This window comes from Typopeltis vanoorti, chromosome 6 (genome assembly GCF_054136105.1).
Source record: "Typopeltis vanoorti isolate ZY-2024b chromosome 6, IOZ_Tvanoo_1.0, whole genome shotgun sequence".
In the NCBI taxonomy this organism is placed as follows: Eukaryota; Metazoa; Arthropoda; class Arachnida; order Uropygi; family Thelyphonidae; genus Typopeltis; species Typopeltis vanoorti.
The window spans coordinates 13,452,275-13,472,493 of NC_143554.1; the positions used below are offsets into that span (position 1 = coordinate 13,452,275).

Genomic DNA, 20,219 nt, shown 5'->3' on the forward strand with positions numbered 1-20,219 from the left:
CTATTTTCATTGTCTTCGTCTTTTCATTGCTGATTTTCATACCAAATTTATTACAACAGTTATACAATATACTCAGGAAATCTTGCAAACCTGTACTTGATTTATTTATAAGTATAACATCAGCTGCATAAATTAAAGAGCTAAGATTAGCATTGCCAATTTTGATATCAGATTTAATAGCACTTTCCTTCATAATGTGATCTGCATAGATAATGAATAACATTGGAGATAATGTGCACCCTTGTCGCACATCTGATTTAACATCAAACCACCTTCCTGTACCTCCTTCAATTCTAACTGCTGACTTACAACTTAAATAGAAACTATGTATTGCTCAATATAATGCCCCGTTTGCATCACATGAGTGTAGCATTTTGAAGAGATTTCCTCTTGGCACTTCACCTCAGACCATCAAAATTGAAATACAAATCCTGTTAAATCCCTAAGATTTCTCAACTATTCGTCTTAAGTTGAAAATCTGATTCTAACAACCTCTATTACGCCTGAATCCAGCATGTTCTTCACTAAGCTTCCCTTCCACAACTGTTCTTATCCGTTTCTCAAGTACACTTGCATAAATCTTACAAGAAACACTGAATGGCCTGGTTGGCTGAGTGGTTAGCATATCCACTCTCCCAAAAGGCTGTGGGTTCAAATTCTGCCATGGGCATGGATGTTTCTGATTGTCTGTGAAAATACTAGTGGTCATAATAGTGGGCAGTAGATGGCACTGGTGTAAATGATGATGGTAGTTGTGGTTCGCTGTAGTTGGTGGATTGGGTGGTGGAAATGGAGAGCTGTGGAGTGGGTGCCCCCCCCAACCCCTTGATGAGCCTTGGAAGTGTCACGTAATAATAATAATAATAATAATTCAATGAAGATTTTGAAGGATAACTACCTCAGACAGTATGTAACAGAGAGCACACGAGGATTGAGGGTCTTGGATTTGGTCATCTCTCATCAGAGGAGGTAATTATAAATGAAGTGTCAAATCACCCACCTATCCCTTAGTCCAATCACTCACCTATTCAGCTATCCCTCAGAGTCTTAAACTCAGTCAAGTTCCTAAGGAGTGGATGGAGGGCAAGATTGTACCACTACATAAAGGAAGTGATAGAACTCAAGCATCACACTATAGGCTTATCTGTGTGTCAGGTGTTGTAGTTAAGTTGTTGGAGAAGTTTGTGAGAACTAGGATCCAGAATTGGGTCCTAGTTCTCAAAATTGTTGTATCATCAAAGATAATACAACAATGGTATTATCTTTGATGGACAGCATGGATTTGCTAAAGGGAGGTCATGTTTTATCTACTTACTTATTATAATAAGGTGACTGCTTCCATGGACAGAGGAGAAGGATATACAGTAATATACTTAGATTTTGCAAAGGCTTTTGATAGATTACCACATGATAAGTTGATAGTCAAACTGGAGTGGATGGGGTTGGATATTAGATTGGTGCATTGGATTGGAGACTAGCTATCTGATAGGTATCAACAAGTTGTGTATGGGGGAGCGATATCCTGGAAAAGGAAAGTTACTAGTGGGTCTGTTTTAGGGTCATTGCTGTTTGACTTGTATATTAACGATATTGGTGAAGATTTGGATGGAGATATTCAGTTGTTTGCAGATCATGCAAAGTTGGGACGAACCATGAAGAGTAAAGGAGATGTTGTGACCTTACAAGATGACTTGAATAAATTGAGTGCTTGGGCACGGGAATGGGGATGTGAGTTCAATATTGCCAAAATGTAAGATTTTAAAATTTGGAAAACAAAATTGGGATGCAGAATTTATGCTTGGTGAGAATATATTGTCGAAGATGGAGGAAATAACAGATCTGGGGTAGTGTTGCCAATTTAGCTCTTTTGGAGCTAGATCTAGCTTTTTTTTTTCTTCCCTAGCTCTAAAAATTTTAATCTAGCACCTAGCTGCAACTCTAGCTCCTTCAGAACTTGTTTCAGCTCTTAGTTGTTTTTATAACTTACTGTTAAATAAATTGTTTTAAAAGTTTTCCAGATGATCACATTTGATAAGGAATTGTATTGTCCGTTTGGTACGAGCATCGTACACGTTTCAAATGCATGATGACGTCAGTCAGTCAGTCACGTGGCCCAACAGTCTGCCATTTTGTCGTTTTAAAGTTGACAGCACCCTACAAGTTAGTCTTTGCACAGTGTTCTGGTTGGTAGTTATGATAGCAAGTGGGAAGTTTTCAAAGACTGATCGTACTTCGTTGCAGTAAAGAGTTGTATACCCATCTTCAAAAATAAGCAAAGAGAAAACTAAAGCTTACAAGCAAAAATTTAGGAGGGAGTGGTTGCAAATGGGAATGTTTAGTAATGGTTATGTGAAGTTCCTGGTGATGCTACAAAAGGCCACTGTAAGTTTGCAGATGTGATATAGCTGCTAAATATTGTTAGCTTGTAAAGCATAGCGGAACATCTTGCTGCAGTTCCATATAAGGCTATTCCTATTACAAATATGCTTGTGAAAAAGTCTGATGAGACTGCGAACTTCGAAGTAGGTTAGCATTATTTCTTTGTTGTCACTCATCATTCAACAGTTGCGTTCATCTAGTAGATCTTTGCAAAAATATCATCCCAGACAGTAAAATTATGCCAAAGGTAAAAATGCACCGAACTAAGTGCTCTGCAATTTTAAAGAATGTTCTAAGTGAGCATTTTGAAGAAGATCTAATTGCGGACATTGGAGATGGAAATTTCAGCTTGCTAATAGACGAATCGAATGATATCAGAGTGAATAAGATTTTAGGAATGGCCATCATTTATTATAGCAGGAAATTCAACAAAATTATGCATACATTTCTGAGCATGGTGGTTCTAGAAAAGCGTGACGCTAGTGGTATTGTGGTTGCACTGAAAAAAGAGCTCTTGACCAAGAAACTGGACATTAAAAATCTCATTGCAATTGGTACAGACAATGTCAGTGTTACGGTTGGTGTCAATAATGGCGTTCATGAACAACTGAAGGCATATATTCCCTCCTTAATTTTAATTAGATGTGTATGCCATTCATTACAACTGGTAATGTCTCGCACTTGTGCAGAATCTCTCCCAACAAAATTAAAATATTTAGTTTGCCAAAACGTATAAGTGGTTTTCACATTCTTCTTCAAGACAAGCAGCATACAAAGAGCTGTATCAAACTATCAATGAAAATGATGCTCCTCTGAAAATTGTAAGCAATTGTGCAACAAGGTGGCTCTCCATTGAACCTGCAATAGACAGAATTCTCAGTGGTTGGAATTAAAAACTCACTTCGAAGTCGTGAGTGTGACTGAGAAATGTTACAACGCTCAAATTTTGTGGGAGATGTACAAAGATGAAAGGAATCTGTTGTACTTTTTATTTTTGCATCCTGTTCTAGTTCAAGTTAACAAAATTTTTGCATCTAACAGTGCAGATAAGATGAGATTGTTTGAAGACCTTTCTCGTTTGATTCGCTCTATTGCTAATATGTTAGTGCTACCATCATCCACAGTTGACCCTCTAGAGTCAGAGATTGATGGCTATTTGGATCTTAGTCCAAATCTTGGTTACAGATTTGAAAGAAAAATTTCAGAGTTGATGATACAAAAGAAAATAATGCAAAATAATGAGCAAAATCTTAGAAGTAGAGCAAGACAGTTTCTTCTTAGTCTCTTCAAATAGCTTAAGCAAAGGTTGCCTGAAAACTTGAATATTTTAAGAATGATGTCTTCTTTTTCTGTTGACAACATCCTAAAACATATAAAAGAACCAGCTACACCCATCTTAGAAATAATGCTGAAAACAGAAAAAGATGTTGCTGCAGCTGAATACCAGTACAATTCTATCCACTTAAATAAATGGACAAATATAGAAAACACTGAGCTATTCTGAACTGAAGTACGAGAATATAAAGATGCATCTGGAATGAATCCATTTAAAGAAATTGCTCAGCGTGCAATGAATTTATTAATACTGCCAAATTCTAATGCGGAAATTGAACAAATTTTTAGTTCCATGAATGTAGTTAAAACTAAATTAAGAAACAAGATGGAAATGCCAGTGTTGACAGCTATTTTGTCAGTCAAGTATGGCCTCAGGCATAACAACAAGTACTGTACAGACTATCATTTACCAGCATCTACACTGAGTAATATTGGAATGATGGTCAAATATAATAAAGCTGAAAATCTAAGTGAAAGCGTGGTGAATTAAGCGCAGAAGACCACATGTAAGATGCATTTGCCACTTATATGCAAGTATCACTTCAACTTCAATAAAGTAAGTAACTTAAAAGTATTAGCTACTACTTTTAAAATTTTAGCTTCACATTTTTATTTTTAATTCTTTTTTAGCTCTTTTTCTTTTAAGATTTAGCTGTTTAAGTAATTATCATTTGGCAACACTAATCTGGGGGTGATAGTGGATAAGGATCTGAAATTTAGGGAACACATAGCCAAAATTGTGAAGACAACACAAAGGCTTCTGGGAATGATGCAGAGGTCACTGACTTGTAGAAGTTGGGAGATTCTTGTTCCATTGTATAAGGCTTTGATTAGGCCACACATGGACTATTGTGCCCAGATTTGGTCACCGGGTTTTCAGAAGGATGAAGAGATGTTGGAGAGGGTACAGAGGCAACTGACTAAGGTAGTTTCTAACCTCTGGAATGTCGAGTATGTGGACAGGGGGAGTAGGGGAGATATGATAGAGACCTACCAGTTATTATGGGGTTGTTATAGGATCAATGCTGAAGAAGTTCTACAGAAAATAGTGAGAGATCAAGGGAGAACCAGAGGTCCATCCCTGGAAGCTTTATAAGGAGGGTGTGAGTAGGGGGAGTGAGAAGCAGGCTTTTTTCATGCAGAGTTGTGAATGATTGGAATGCCTTGCCTGAGAGTGTGGTGTCTGCAGAGAATTTGAGTGTGTTTAAAGCATGGTATGATGAGCTGTGACACATCAAAGACTCACCTAGATGAGTCATTGACTCCATGGGGTTTTGGGTAATAATAATAATAATAATAATAATACAGTGAAAATCTTATCTTGATAACTACTGTTTGGCCTGAACCCAGCTTCTTGTTCTCCATGTTTCTCTTCTACAATTTTTCTTATCCTCTTCTCAAGTATGTTTGCATAAATCTTATATCTGAAATGCTTCTATAGAAATTCCTCTATAATACTCATATTCAGTTTTATTCCCCTTTTCATATTTGTGAACTTTGGCAATGCTACTCCAGTCACATGGAATTTGTCCTTCTTGAATCTGGCTAGGTCCTCTGAATTATGCTGTGTAGCCACTAAAAAACTTTTATACCTCCATAATTGAGCATTTCAGATTGAATATCATCTGCTTCAACTGCCTTTTTCTTCTGCCTCATGCACTGCCCATATGTACTGCTGTTTGTATTCTTCAACATTTTCTACAACCATTCTATCACTGCATGTTGTGTTTAACAGTTTTCCAGAGATCTAGAATATCCTTATCTTCAGGTTTCCATGTCAGTTTTATCTTGATTCCTTTTACAGTACTTTTTCCTCCATTTCTAAGATTTTCAATAGACCTCAAAACATTTTGCCACCCTTCTGATATTTATCTTCTATATTCTTACTGAATTCTTCCTATGAGTTTTGTTTAGCTACTTTTACATTATGTAAAAATATAATGAGCTTAGCTCATTATATTTTTCTGTGTATTCTTTTAGGGTATCTACTGATTTTGCTAGGACTTTTGGTACATTATATTTTCCTTTTAATTAAGACTGCTTCTCTAACTTCTTGTGTCCATAATGCTGTTCTTATTTTTCTATCATTGCAGACAACTTCACCATGCTTCTCTAAGCTGGTTCAATCAGTGTTTTCTTCAAAGTTTGCAACTGAGACTGCAAGGTTAAAACTTCCTTATATAATGTCAGGATATTCATTCATCACTTAAAATTAAGCAATGATCGCTTTGGATTTAAAATTCTCTGCAAGCTCTTGTATCCTGAACCAGCATCTAGGTATATTCTTCTTCTTCTTCTTCTGTGCACTGCACCTCTGCACATTATTATGGTGAAGCATGTTAGTAATGACTATTCTGTATTCTGAGCAGAAATGCATTCACTCAATCTAGTCAAGCCTTCTTGTAAGAACTACTTCTACTCTACTCCTCATAGTTCGTCCCAACTTTGCATCATCTGCAAATATCGCCATCCAAATCTTCCCCAATATTATTAACATACAGGTTAAACAGCAATGGTCCTAAATCAAACTCCTCAGCTATACTACTCTACTAGTGACTTTCATCTTCTGGGATATTACTCCCCCATACACAACTTATTGATAACTATCGGACAGCAATCTCCAATCCAATGCGCTAGTCTAATATCCAACCCCATCCATTCTAGTTTGACTATCAACTTATCAAGGGTAATCTATCAATAGCCTTTGCAAAATCTAAGTATACTACTGTGTGTCCATCTCCTTTGTTCAATGAAGCCATGACCTTATTATAATAAGTAAGTAGATTACTAAGTAAATTATTACATCAAAGATAATACTACTGTTGTGTACCCAATTCTGGATCGTGGTTCTCACTAGCCTCTCCAACACTTTAACTACGACAACACATACACAGATAAACCTACAATTTGATGCTTGAGTTCTGTCACCTTCCTTCCTTAGGAAGCAGCACAATCTTGCCTTCATTCCACTCCTTTGGAACTTGACCCAATGTAAGACTCATATTAAACAAATATGTTAAGACAGATATCAACTCCCTGGCACATTCCTTCAAAATATCTGGTGCAATTTACAGACAAAAAATACTGTTGTTGGTGGCGATGGGCGATAGATGACGCTGATGGTAGTAGTGTCGTAGTTGGATAATTAAGCTGTAGTGAGAGGATGAGATATTTAGCAAAGTAGAGTAATGTGCTCTCCCAAGATCAGTCCTTGAAGTCCCTGGAGGTGTTACATAATAATAATAATAAGAAGAATATATTATGAAGTCCCACAGCCTTATTAATATCAAGTTTGCTTAATTCCCCATATACCTCTTCCTCACTCACAGTCCATCTCTCCTCATCCAATGCTCTCAAACTCTCCATGATGTCACATTCAAAAGGATGAAATACCTTAATCAACTGATCACTAAATATCTCAACTATGTTCTCCACGGCAGAGAGCCTCCATAGCTCAGTCTGTATAGACAAAGCCTTTTGGTTGGAAAAACCTGGATTCAATTCCCATCCATGACATGAGGAACCTTTATCTGGTCTCTTTCGGCTAAAGGTGAATTAGCTGGTCTCATATAAGGGTAGAGGGTTTTTTTCACTCAGAAACTCGGGTTTTCGTCCCTCAGAACAGGCAAGCCAGCCCCCTGAACACACAGATCTACAGTCATGAATACTAGCCCTTAGAGGATGCAGCAGAGGAGTGATCAGCTGGCTGCATTAATTCATTGTAAGTCCCTCATTAGGGAACTCAACCTGTTTCCTAAGAGAGGGATGAGAAGGATAGGATACAATAGGATATCCTCCACAGCAGTTATTCTTAAACTATTTTATTCAATCAATGTCATCCTTCCATAGTCTTTTTTTTTCCCCTGCTGGCTACATACTGAAAGAACTCCCTAGGATTTTTTTTGGCTTCATTAGCTAACTGCCGTTCATAATGAACTTTTGCTACCCTTACCAACGAAGGAGTCACCTTCCTTGCCTTCTTTGTAATGTTCATGGAATTTATTATTACCACTCCTCTTATGTTGCCTCCATAATATCCTTTTCCTCTGTATTGCATGCTTAATGTCTTCATTCATCCATTTCATGCCTACCTTATTTAACTTTCTGATCCTTGAAATACATTTAGACATTGTTTCTACTAGATCGTTTTTGAATATCACCCAAGCAGTATTGATCCCCTTTCCACCCAATGCCTCATTCCATGCTACATCTGCAAACTGTCTCCTGTGCTTCTCATAATCACCAGCCTTGTAGTTCTACATATACCCTTTCCTCACAATGCTGGCAACCACCCAGGTAATCACTTCATTGTCACTCAGTCAGTCACTTTAACTACAACATATCTACATATCAAACTTTAATTACTTTTAATTATTTAAAACTTCCTTATATAATATCTTTTAAGTGATCAACTGATGGGTGATTTGACACCTCATTTATAATAACATTCTCTGATGAGATGAACAAATTCAAACTCCTCCGTCCTTGTGTGCCCTCTGTTACATCCTACCTAAACAGAATTCAAACCTGTCTTTTCAGCCAGATGGCATCATCAAAACTAACTGAACTATGCAAGCTTTGCCTGAAGATTAAGCTGATTAATTCTCTTATTCATTTAATTTTTTGTATGAGACAAGTTTTTGTAATAATGAAAACTGATACTCAAACTAATGAGAGGATCTACATACAACAATGAAGCAATAAAGCTGACAGTTCAGAGTTAACAGAAGTTTTACCTTGATTTAATTGAATTATTGCCAAACAGCTAAGGCTATGAAGTTAACACATTTATGCTATTTTGTGTGTGTGGTTTGTCTGCCTCACAGTAGTGATGCACTGGTTAATGAAGTCCAGAAGTTTTTTTATTACAACTGATTAATAAGAAAATCTGTGACGGCATTTACACAAATTATCTTAACACAAATGAGTACCATATGTAAGGGACTTCTGATTTCTTTTGCAGGGAGCCAACCAGAATGTGTAGTGGCTAACTAGGCTCAAACTTTAGAAATCTAAAATACTGATGATATTGATATTTGGGTACATGCTGAACCTCAGTGACGTCTGATAGATTGCAACAACCAAATCCTCTACTACACTTTAACAGTGGTAGCCCTGGATATATATATATATATATATATATATATATATATATATATATATATTGCTCAGCCAACCAACAGACATTAAACCAGACTGGAAGTAATGAAACAACAAAGACAAGGATAAAGGTATAGCGTCTATAACCTTCAGTAAATGGTGCCTAGTACTACTAGGCACCAGCTCTTTATTTCTTGAAGGCCTGATGCAGCCAATAATCAAATTTGGACACTCCAGAACAAAGCCAAGAAAATGTTTCTGCAACCCAACCTATAACTGTCTTTCTTCTGATGATCACATTATGGAACTTATTACAAAGACATGTAGGTACTATTTATGTCATTTAGTAGTTTATATTATGCAAAAAATTTGCTAAAATACTTAGAGTAAATAATTCTTTATTTCATATCAATGAATTATCATATCTTATTGATCTGTCCACAGATCTTTTAAATTTTGATCCATTTAATACAATATACTGAGAAAAGCATAAAAGTAACACTAGTTATCTTAAAGTTCAGTTGTATAATGTCATTCTACCTTTATATTTTCTTTGTGACAATCCTTACCATCATTTCAAAAATTACATTTTTTTAAATTATGTGCAGTTAGTCATACCACTGGTCAGGTGAAACGAAATCCTACCTGCTTTCTATATTTACAAAATTTTATGGAGATAATCAGGAGACAGCTTGCAGGTGTAGCATGGAATAAGGTGTTAGCTGGAAAAGAGACCAATGCAGCTTGGGGGATTTTCAAAAACTGTTTAGTAGATGCAATGTCAAAATGTATTCCAAGGGTGAGAAGGTTAAATAAGGTGGGTGTGAGATGGATGAATAACGAGATTAATCATGCGAAACAGAGAAAAGGGGCATTGTGGAGGCAGCATAAGAGAAGTGGAAATAACCAATTCTATGAGGTCTACAAAGACCAAGCAAAGAGGTGACTTGGTTGGTGAGGGTAGCTAAACAGAAGTATGAACAGCAGTTGGCTAATGAAGCCAAAAAGAATCCAAAGGAATTCTTTCAATATGTAGCCAGCAAAAGAAAGAATAATTATGGAACAATGACACTGATTGGAGAAAATGGTATAAAGACAGCTGATGCAGAATGCGTGGTGGAGATACTTAATGAACAGTTCATAAAGATCATTCAATCTTGTGAATGTGACTTCATGGAGGGATTGAGAGCAGTTGATGATGGGAAGGAGAGATTGACTGTAGGTGAGCAAGCGGTGTATGGGGAATTGAGTAAACTAGATGTTAATAAGGCTGTGGGACTTGATAATATATCACCATGTATTCTGAAAGAATGTGCCAGGGAGTTGACACCTGCCTTGACATATATTTTTAATATGAGTCTTGCACTCGGTCAAGTTCCTAAGGAGCGGAAGGAGGGCAAGATTGTGCCACTTCATCAAGGAGGTGATCGAACTCAAGCATCAAACTATAGGCCTATCTGTGTGTCAGGTGTTGTGGTTAAGTTGTTCGAGATGCTCGTGAGAACTAGGATCCAGAGTTGGGTTGATAACAATGGTATTACCTTTGATGGACAGCATGGATTTGCTAAAGGGGGTCATGTTTTAGTAATCTACTTACTTATTACAATAAAGTGACTGCTTCCTTGGACAGAGGAAAAGGATACACAGTAATATACTTGGATTTCGCAAAGGCTTTTGATAGAGTACCTCATGATAGGTTGACAGTCAAACTAGAGCAGATGGGGTTGGATATTAGATTGGCACATTGGATTGGAGAGTGGCTATCTGATAGGTATCAACAAGTTGTGTATGGGGGAGCGATATCCAGGAAAAGGAAAGTCACTAGTGGAGTGCCTCAGTGGTCTCTTTTAGGTCCATTACTGTTTAACTTGTATATTAATGATACAGGTGAAGATTTGGATGGAGATATTCAGTTGTTTGCAGATGATGCAAAGTTGGGACGAACCATATAGTGTAGTCAAGATGTTGTGGCCTTACAGGAAGACTTGGATAGATTGAGTGATTGGGCATGGAAATGGGGATGTGAATTCAATGTTGCAAAATGTAAGGTTTTAAAATTTGCAAAAGAAAGGTGGGATGCAGAATTTATGCTTGGTGAGAATATATTGTTGGAGGTAGAGGAAATAAGAGATCTGGTGATGATAGTGGATAAGGATCTAAAATTTAGGGGACACATAGCCAAAATTGTGAAGACAACACAAAGGCTTCTGGGAATGATGCAGAGGACACTGACGTGTAGAAGTATGGAGATTCTTGTTCTGTTGTATAAGGCTTTGATTAGGCCACACATGGACTATTGTGCTCAGATTTAGTCACTGGGTTTTCAGAAGGATGAAGAGATGTTGGAAAGGATCCAACGGAGACTGACTAAGGTAGTTTCTGACCTCTGGAATGTTGAGTATGAGGAAAGATTGAGAAGATGTAATTTGCAGAGTCTGGTGGACAGGAGGAGGAGGAAAGATGATAAAGACCTACAAGTTGGTAAGGGGTTGTTATAGGATCAATGCTGGAGAAGTTTTACAGAGAATAGTGGGAGATCAAGGGAGAATCAGAGGTCATCCCTGGAAACTGTATAAAGAGGGTGTGAGTAGGGGAGTGAGAGGCAGGTTTTTACGTGCAGAGTTGTGAATGATTGGAATGCCTTGCCTGAGAATGTGGTGTTTGCAAAGAGTTTGAATGTGTTTAAAACATGGTATGATAAGCTGTGTGTGTGTGATAAAAGGACCTCCCAGATGAGTCTTTGACTCCATGAGGTCTTGGGGTGGTAATAATAATAATAACTATACACTATTATTATTATTACGTGACATTTCTCCATGATGTCCAAGGACCCAGTGAGAGACCATTCTGCACTGTATAATCTACTGTCTACCATGTATCATCCACTATCCGAATTGCTACATCCGGTATCCCACATGTAGTATTTTTTGTTGGAGCAAAACCTTGATACCAGTGTTTTTATTTGCTTTTCTTTATTGTAAATGTGAATAAATAAAATAAATCATCTAATGCCTTTCATTCCCCCAAAAGAAGCAGGTCCTTTGCCATCATCAAGAACTAAGCCCATAACTATCAGTGGTTTTCTAAGAATCGAGGAAGGAATATGTCAGATAACTGCAGTCATCTTGTGATCCTAAATCCAACACTTATCTGTAACACTGCGTTTAGTTCTGCTTGATGGATGGTGGATTTTTTTGCAGATGCAGGATTATAAACTCATACTTCCAGGAGAAAACTCTACTTACCTGTTCTACATCTTGACTAATTGAGGAACTGACTAAAAAAGCCTAGAACACGTCTCTAACCCAGTTACAATTGAACCTTGTAACCAATTAAGAGGTCAAGTTATCATTCATGTCTGATAGTGTATTGTTGGTACCAGCATTGCTAGTGTTCAGTTTTTGGTACTGTTGAGTATTGTCTTGTCTTGTGATGGACAAGATTTGATTAACTTTAAAAGGATAGGTTAGCTTTAGTAGACCACAGGCCAGAGGGATTTGGTAGTGTATTGGTAGTTCTTGATAACAGGGTTTTTGATAGAGGCATGGTTACTTGAACGGCCTTGCCTTTTTTTTTTTTTTTTTTCCCAGTCTGGTGTGTGTCAATATTTTCACTCTGCTATGGATGTTACATGATTTTGGTTATTCGCAGTGGTTATTATTATGCAGCACCTCCAAACGGCCTTGGACTCAACATGAGATTGATAAACTCCACACAATTCACCGTCTCCACTACTTAACCCTCCATCTGTGTACACTGCAATCATCTACACCATTTATTTACCTCCTACCATTAGTACTTTTAGTATATTTCGTCTGTAAGTTGGTGTTCTCTAGCTGATTTGCTTGTATGTTGGTATGCTTCCTATCCAAGGAGAGGGGGGGGGACACTCTGCTTCCTTGTATTACCTAACTCCCCTTCATTTGAAAAAGCCCTTATAAGGATTCCTCTTGTCATGACGTATTCAGGTGTTTTCCAATCGAGGAGGGTAATGTCTCGTATTTTTTTTTTCGATTGTGCTACGACCGGAGAGCAGTAACTGCGTACCGAGATTAATTTTGTTGCTTTCATGTAAAGACGATTTCTAGTTGCATTCGCCTCTGAATGCCTCTCCTTATGGACTTGTAAAAAAATACCTGCACGCTATCTACTTGTATTTACCTATAATTTATCTTATCCCTTTGTGAAAAAATACGATGCTAATTGCATTTTTTTTTTTTTTTACTTCACATTTTCTATAAAGTGATTTTAACATCCACGCTGTGCGATTCCTAGATCTGTGCTTGTAATTATTTACGAATAAATAGTGTTTAATAAAGTAACATAACTATTATTTCACTTACTAAATTGACCGATTGCAGCCATTTTGGTTTGCTTTACGCAGCAGTGACATAAGCTGTATTCTTCGACTATGGTGGAAGAAATATTTATGTATTTTTGATGCTAATTGTTGGGATATGTCCCGTTGGATGAAACACAGAAGCGAATTTCTTGTTTATAATTGCAATTTTGCTAATTGTAAGAAAATGTAAGATCAACATCATCACCAAATTCCTGATACGTATCCTAAAAGAAGTATACAGGATAATATGAGAGAGTACTACAATACAGCTATGTAACGTGACTGCGCTCAATCTTCTTTTTCCTCGCCTTTACAATGCGCCTACACTTAACCTTAAAATACAGAAATTAATTTTATACTTCAGCATTATTATTATTTTTTTAATTCTTACCTGTTCATTGTAAAATAACTAAGTGTGCCTGTATCACTACTTCTGTAGACTTATAAAGATCTTTTCTTTTATCGCGATGTTTAACAAGATTTGCTCGATATTCACACATCAATTTGTTCTGGAATAGTGACATGAAGAAAGAAAGAAAAAACATAGTGAATAGAAAGAAACTAGAATTTTGATCCACCTAACCTGACAGATCTTCTGTAGTAGCAGTGTCATTCATGGTGAATGTATTATTATTATTATTTAGCGTACATCACATGTACTATAATACAGGATAAAAAGACATACAAACATGAATATAAAAACTGTAACTGCGTTTCTGAGTTTGTGATCCATTCTAGTACAGATGGTACAGCTTATCAAGAAATCGGACCAGTCGCCTTGATAAGCACTCAGGCTGGATTCAGTAGTGATGTAGCGAATTGTTTGTTCAGGAGAACCGGAGAAAGGCGCTTTCGTCACACCTAAATAACAACTTTTGCATATATTCCGTAGTTCGTACGAATCCTGTTCAGGGTCATCCATGTGTTACCGGGAAGTCCAAGAACTGAAGATTGGTTGCCAATACCTCGAAACTACATTTGTAGTTGAGAATCGTCGATATTTATATCTCACCATCTAGTCCAGGGTTTCTCAAACTGTGTTCCGCGGAAGGTGAATAGGTGTTCCGCAAGAAGTTCTGAAATTTGTCATTTTAGTTTTCTAAGCATTTTTCATGAATAAATATTTTATAGTAAAAAATATTCTGAGGAGAATAATATTCGTGAATATGTCGAAAAGCTCAGACCCAGAACACCTAATAACATCTGTGTATCGTTAATTTTCATTCACACATCGAAACCTTTCAACATTTGGGAGAGGGAATGCTGCTGTTTATGACGGGTCATAAAATTTGCCTGCAAGTCCATTACAACAATTGGTGTCATATCTCTGTTCTCAAAGAAATAACATCTGTGTAGCAAATATCAGTGACCAAGCAGCATATTTTTAAATCGTTAATTATCATTAATTTTCACACATTTAAATCTTCAACAATCGGGAAAGAGAATACCACCGTTTATGACCGATCATAAAAATTGCCTGCAAGCCGATTACAACAATGGGCGGCGTATCCTCTGTTCTCAAAACTGAACGAAATAACATCTGCGTTGCAAATATCAGTGACCGATCAGCAAGGAAGTATAAAGAAAATTTTTCCACTGAAATTGAAGATCAAGGTAGTCTGTATCCGGTTCTCAAATCTATTACTACTGAATACTTTCTTCTCAAGTTCGTATTGCAGTGTGTAAGTGCTTGTTCTGAAACCGGAGTGCCGTGGTTTTTTTTTTAAAGTAATACGAATATAGAGTTAAAATATGATATGAATAAGAGACAAGGCACTTTGTTTAATTTTGGTATTAAGAAATCTCTTATTGAAGGTGTCTGTGACAGACAGTGGCGCACTCAGGATTTAATCTTGGAGGGGGCCGAGCGCTCAGGATTTAACCTTTGGGGGGGGTGGCTGAGTTGAGTAGACGTTTTGCGAATACACACTACACATCGCATACGACCTATAACTGAGCATCTGCAGTGATCACTAATTCATAAGTAGCACACAACATAAATAAAAAAGAATGAATTTTAATTAGGAAAAGATTTTTGGAAATTTTTCTAGTGTTTTTCCCTTTTCTTTGGGGGGTGCCCAGCCCCCCCCCCCCTCTGGGTGCGCCACTGGTGACAGAACAGATAGTGAGTCATCCACCTGAAGCCTACAAAGATCTCCAGGATGTACAAAAGGAGGGGAAAACTACCAGCAACAGGAGAAAAAGTCTGCATTCACTCGTAAGTACTTATAATAATATTATAAATTTTTGGTGATCAGAATGGGATATGTCAATGAAAATCAGCACAAATTAATTTAACGATGGTTTAATTGATGTTTAATTAATTAATAAATAATTTAAAAAATTAATTATTAATCGTTAATAATTATCAATTATTAATTAACAATAAAATAAGCTAAATACCAATTACTTATTAATTAATACATTACAAAATAACCAAGGTGTTCCGTGAACATTTCAGGATTTGTGAAGTGTTCCGTCGTAGGAAAAAGTTTGAGAAACCCTGATCTAGTCCATCTTCTCTAGAGAGACGAAATTATTTGTAACTAAGATTTATACTTCACATATTGATGGTGGTCTAGATTTTAATTGACTGACTCTCAGGTATGGAATGTCTTTGTGCACGGGGAGAAGATTATTATTATTATTACCCCAAGACCTCATTGGAGTCAAAGACTCATCTGGAAAAAATTACTTATTATTACTTATCTTATTATTATTATTATTATTATTATTATTACTATTATTATAAAAACCTCCATGGAGTCAAAGACTCATCGTGAGAGGTCCACTGTTATACACACAGTTTATCATACTGTGCCTTAAATATATTCACTGTCTCTGCACACACCACACTCTCGAGCAAAGCATTCCAATCACTCACCACTCTCCATGCAAAAAACCTGCTCTCACTCCCTTGCTCACACCCTCCTTATACAGCTTCTAGGAATGACCTCTTGTTCTCCTGCTATCCTCACCCATTCTGTGCAAAACCTCCCGACGTTAATCTGGTAATAACCACTCAACAGCTTATATGTCTCAATCATACCCCCCCTCCTCCTTCTATCCACCAATTTCTGCAAATTGCATTTTGTCAATCTGTCTTCATACTCTACATTCCGAAGACCAGAAACCACCTTAGTCAATCGCCTCTGAACTTTTTCCAACGCAATTTCATCTTTTTGAAAACCAGGTGACCAGATCTGTGCACAGTAATCCATATGTGGCCTGATCAAAGCCGGAACCATAACATCCTTACTTCTACAAGTCAATGTCCTCCGCATCATTCCCATTATCCGCTGTGTTGTCTTCACTATTTTAGTAACATGTCCCCGAAATTTTAGGTCCGTGTCTACAATCACTCCCAGATCTCTTATTTCCTCTACCTCTTCCAAGATATTCGCACCAATTGTGTACTTTACATAAATTACTTATTTACCCATTCAGACAGTGTATTCAAGTCCTCTTGCAAAGCTACAGCATCCACACTACTCCTGATAGCTCTGCCCAACTTTGCATCATTTGCAAACAACTGCACATCACCATTCAGACCTCTCCAGATATCATTTACATACAAATTAAACAGCAATGGACCCAAAACAGACCCTTGAGGTACACCACTAGTAACTTTCCTCTTCTAGGATATCGCTCCTCCATAGACAACTCGCTGATACCTATCAGACAACCAATATGCAATCCAGTGAACCAATTTATCAAAACGCCTTTGCAAATTTATCAAACGCCTTTGCAAAATCTAAATATACCACTGTATATGCAATACCCTTATCCAACGCATTTGTCACTTTATTATAAAAAGTAAGCAGGTTGCTAAAGCATGATTTTCCTTTAGTAAATCCATGCTGGCCACCAAAGAGTATTTTTCTGTTGTCAACCCAATTCTGAACTTTATTCGTAACTAACTTCTCTAATACCTTGACCACAACTCCAGACACACAGACTGGTCTATAATTCAAAGCCTTACTCTTATCTCCTCCCTTATGAATTGGAATAATTTTACCTTCTTTCCACTCTTTTGGAACTTGACCCAGTGAGAGACTCATGTTGAAAAGATATACAAAAGCTGTTGTTAACTCTCTGGCACATTCCCTCAAGACACGTGGTGAAATAGCATCAAGTCCCACAGCCTTATTTACATCAAGTCTATTCAATTTCTCATATACCTCCTGTTCACTTACTAACAGTTCCTCCTCCTCCTCTTCTCCCACTACTTTCAAGTTCTGCATGATGTCACATTCGCAAGAGTGAAATTCCTTTAGAAATTGCTCATTAAATATCTCAACTATATCCTCCGCAGCGTTTATCATTCCTCCGTTTTCACCAATCAATCCCATTCTACTATAATCATTCTTTCTTCTACTGGCGACATATCGAAAAAACTCCTTAGGATTTTTTTTTGGCCGCTTTAGCTAACTGCTGCTCATACAGCATTTTGGCTACCCTTATCAAGCTAGTCACCTTCCTCGCCTGCTCTTTGTACTTCTCATGCAACTGGTTGTTATATATACTCATTTTGTGTTTCTTCCATAATACCTTCTTCTTCCATATTGCATACCTTATCTCTTGATTCATCCATTTTACACCCACTCTGTTTACCCTCTTGACCCTCGGAATACACTCTGATATTGCCTCCACCAAATAGTTCTTGAGTATGGCCCAAGCAGCATTGATATCCTTTCCACCCAGTTCTTCTTTCCAATTTATTATCGCAAGCTGTTTCCTGAGCTTTTCGTAATTACCAGTCTTATAATTCCACAGATATCCCTTTCTAACAGACGTCCTCGAATGACTGGTCACCCTGCACGTGATCACCTCGTGGTCACTCTCACCAACTGGTGGAAGATTTGACACCTCATTTATAATAACATCATCTGATGAGATGATCAAATCCAATACTCTTGATCCTAGTGTACCCTCCGACTTAAACAGACTTATTGTAATCTTGAAGGAGAACATCAGCTTTCCGTAAAGGTAGGAAGCCAATAACCATTCGTTGATCTGATTGCATCAGATATCAGCTACAGGGTATTATTAAACTGAGTGCTGATGAGTTTTGTGTGTGAACCGTTGAGCGAAACAGGTGAACATTATTTATAAGAGGGGAGGTCTGGAAAGTTCTGATAGCACCTAGAACAAAAATGATATTAAAGCAATTAATATAATCCCAAGAAATAATATACTAGTAGCAGAATTATGAAGGTAACTTATGTTTTTATATTCTTATATCCCTGTATGTTCTTTCTTGCGATTATGTCAGTTGCTTTAATATCTTTTTTATTCTAGGCATTTATCAAAACTTTCCAGATCCCACCCTCATAGCTATATAGAATATCAAACCTGGACCTGATGAGCATCATGTGGTGGCAGAGGATCCACAAAGCTTTTGAATGATGGGATTGCGAGCCTTGATTTTAGCCACTATATTTTTAGGTGTTTGCTGTAGGATATGCGATCAAGTGTGACACTTAACTACTTGGGAAACTTGGTATATCGTAATGAAATATCATGTAAGTGACCTGAAGTTCTGAAGTGTTAAGCCTATTGTTTGTTCAGGTGGAAGCAGGACACTTCAATTTTATCTGCATTTGGCATAGAGTCTATTTCTTAAAGTAATCTCCTAGAGTTTCTAGGTCGCATGTTAAAGTTTTTTTTTTTTCTCATATATTTAAATGAGCTGTGTCTATTAGCAAGAGCAATGTCAACAGTGCCGGATTACCAAATAGGCAGAGTAGGCACTGGCCTATGGACCAATGCCGTTTAGGGGGTCCCGCGGACAACGGATCAAAATAATACTGATTTGATCTCGAAAGAAAACTACAATCAAGCTTTCTTAAATTTGCGTAATAAAATTATGCAATATTGCTTAATAATATTTAATAATTATTGTTTAATAACATAATATGTTTATTTGTTTAATAACATTGATCATTGTTAATGTTTGTTTTGTGTAATAAAATTGTTTTATTAAAACTGTTGGTTGGTAAAATTAAAAACGTATTAGGAGATAATTTGCGAGGGGAGGGCGAGATTCCGACTGCCTAGGGGCCTCGAGAGGGTTTAATCCGTCAGTGAGTGTCAACTGCAGAACAGAACTTTCTAAATTGCGTATCAGGAAGATCTGAAAGAAACAGACTAAAATGCAGAGAGGCTAACATTGATCATTGGAGTAGACCATTTTTAGTTGTTGTTGTTTTTTCCAGTTTACTGATATCTTTCCCTAATATTAGTTGAACATATCTGTTGCGTAACATATTGTTTACTATACGAATTGTAATTAGGCAAGGAATGGCCTTAATAAGTTCATAATTTAGACCCGCTCTTCAAACGGTACCATATGCAGCTGTGAGATCGGTGAACACTGGAGATGTTTTTAAAACCATGCTTCTATAAATTACATCAAAGATAGGAACTGATCGCAGCAGCTGCAGTTGGGCATAAAACTTGCCTGTTCTATAGGTAATTGATCCATGATGATGTAATTAATTCTCTTGAAACTAAGCCTTTCTAGGAGTTTGTACGTGCAGATTAGTAGCTGTCGGGTTATAGCTCTTGGTTGATCCTTTGGTTCAGGTTTTATTAATGTTGAATGTACTATTTTAAGTGCATTGGATCGATGTTAATTCTGTCATCATATTATTATTATTACCTGACACCTCTAGGCAGTCCAAAGACTCATCGAGGGCGGGTACCTACTCTACAGCTCTCTGTCTCCACCCATCAACTAATCTGTCTCCACCCATCAACTACAACTAACTGCAACTACACCAACGCCATCTACCGCCAGTCACCACTAGTAATTCCACCAACAATCACAAACATCCATGCCCATACTGCGGGATTCGTACCCGCAGACTTTTGGCTGGAGAGTGGATACGCTAATCACTCGGTCGGCTGGCCTGGTTGGCTGAGTGGTCAGCGTATCCTAGGCGTCAGTTCATCTATTTTTTTTATGTCCTGATAAAAGCCTTTGTAGCTCAGTACGTTTCGATAATGCCCTTTGATTGGAAAGACCTTCTGGTTCAAATCCGATCTGGGAGGCAGAGAA

The 20,219-nt window shown here is 37.3% G+C and overlaps 1 protein-coding gene across 1 annotated transcript in view; it reads right to left on the bottom strand.

Moving 5' to 3' along the window:
* Positions 1–13,225, bottom strand: part of Nep1 (M13 family metallopeptidase neprilysin 1) — a 275,024-nt gene extending 261,799 nt beyond the window's left edge. The window contains exon 1 of the mRNA XM_090394673.1: positions 13,158–13,225. Coding sequence (XP_090250799.1) covers positions 13,158–13,179 — 22 coding nt within the window. The 5' untranslated portion in view covers positions 13,180–13,225. The remainder of the gene's footprint in view (positions 1–13,157) is intronic.
* Between the last annotated feature and the right edge of the window lie 6,994 nt (positions 13,226–20,219).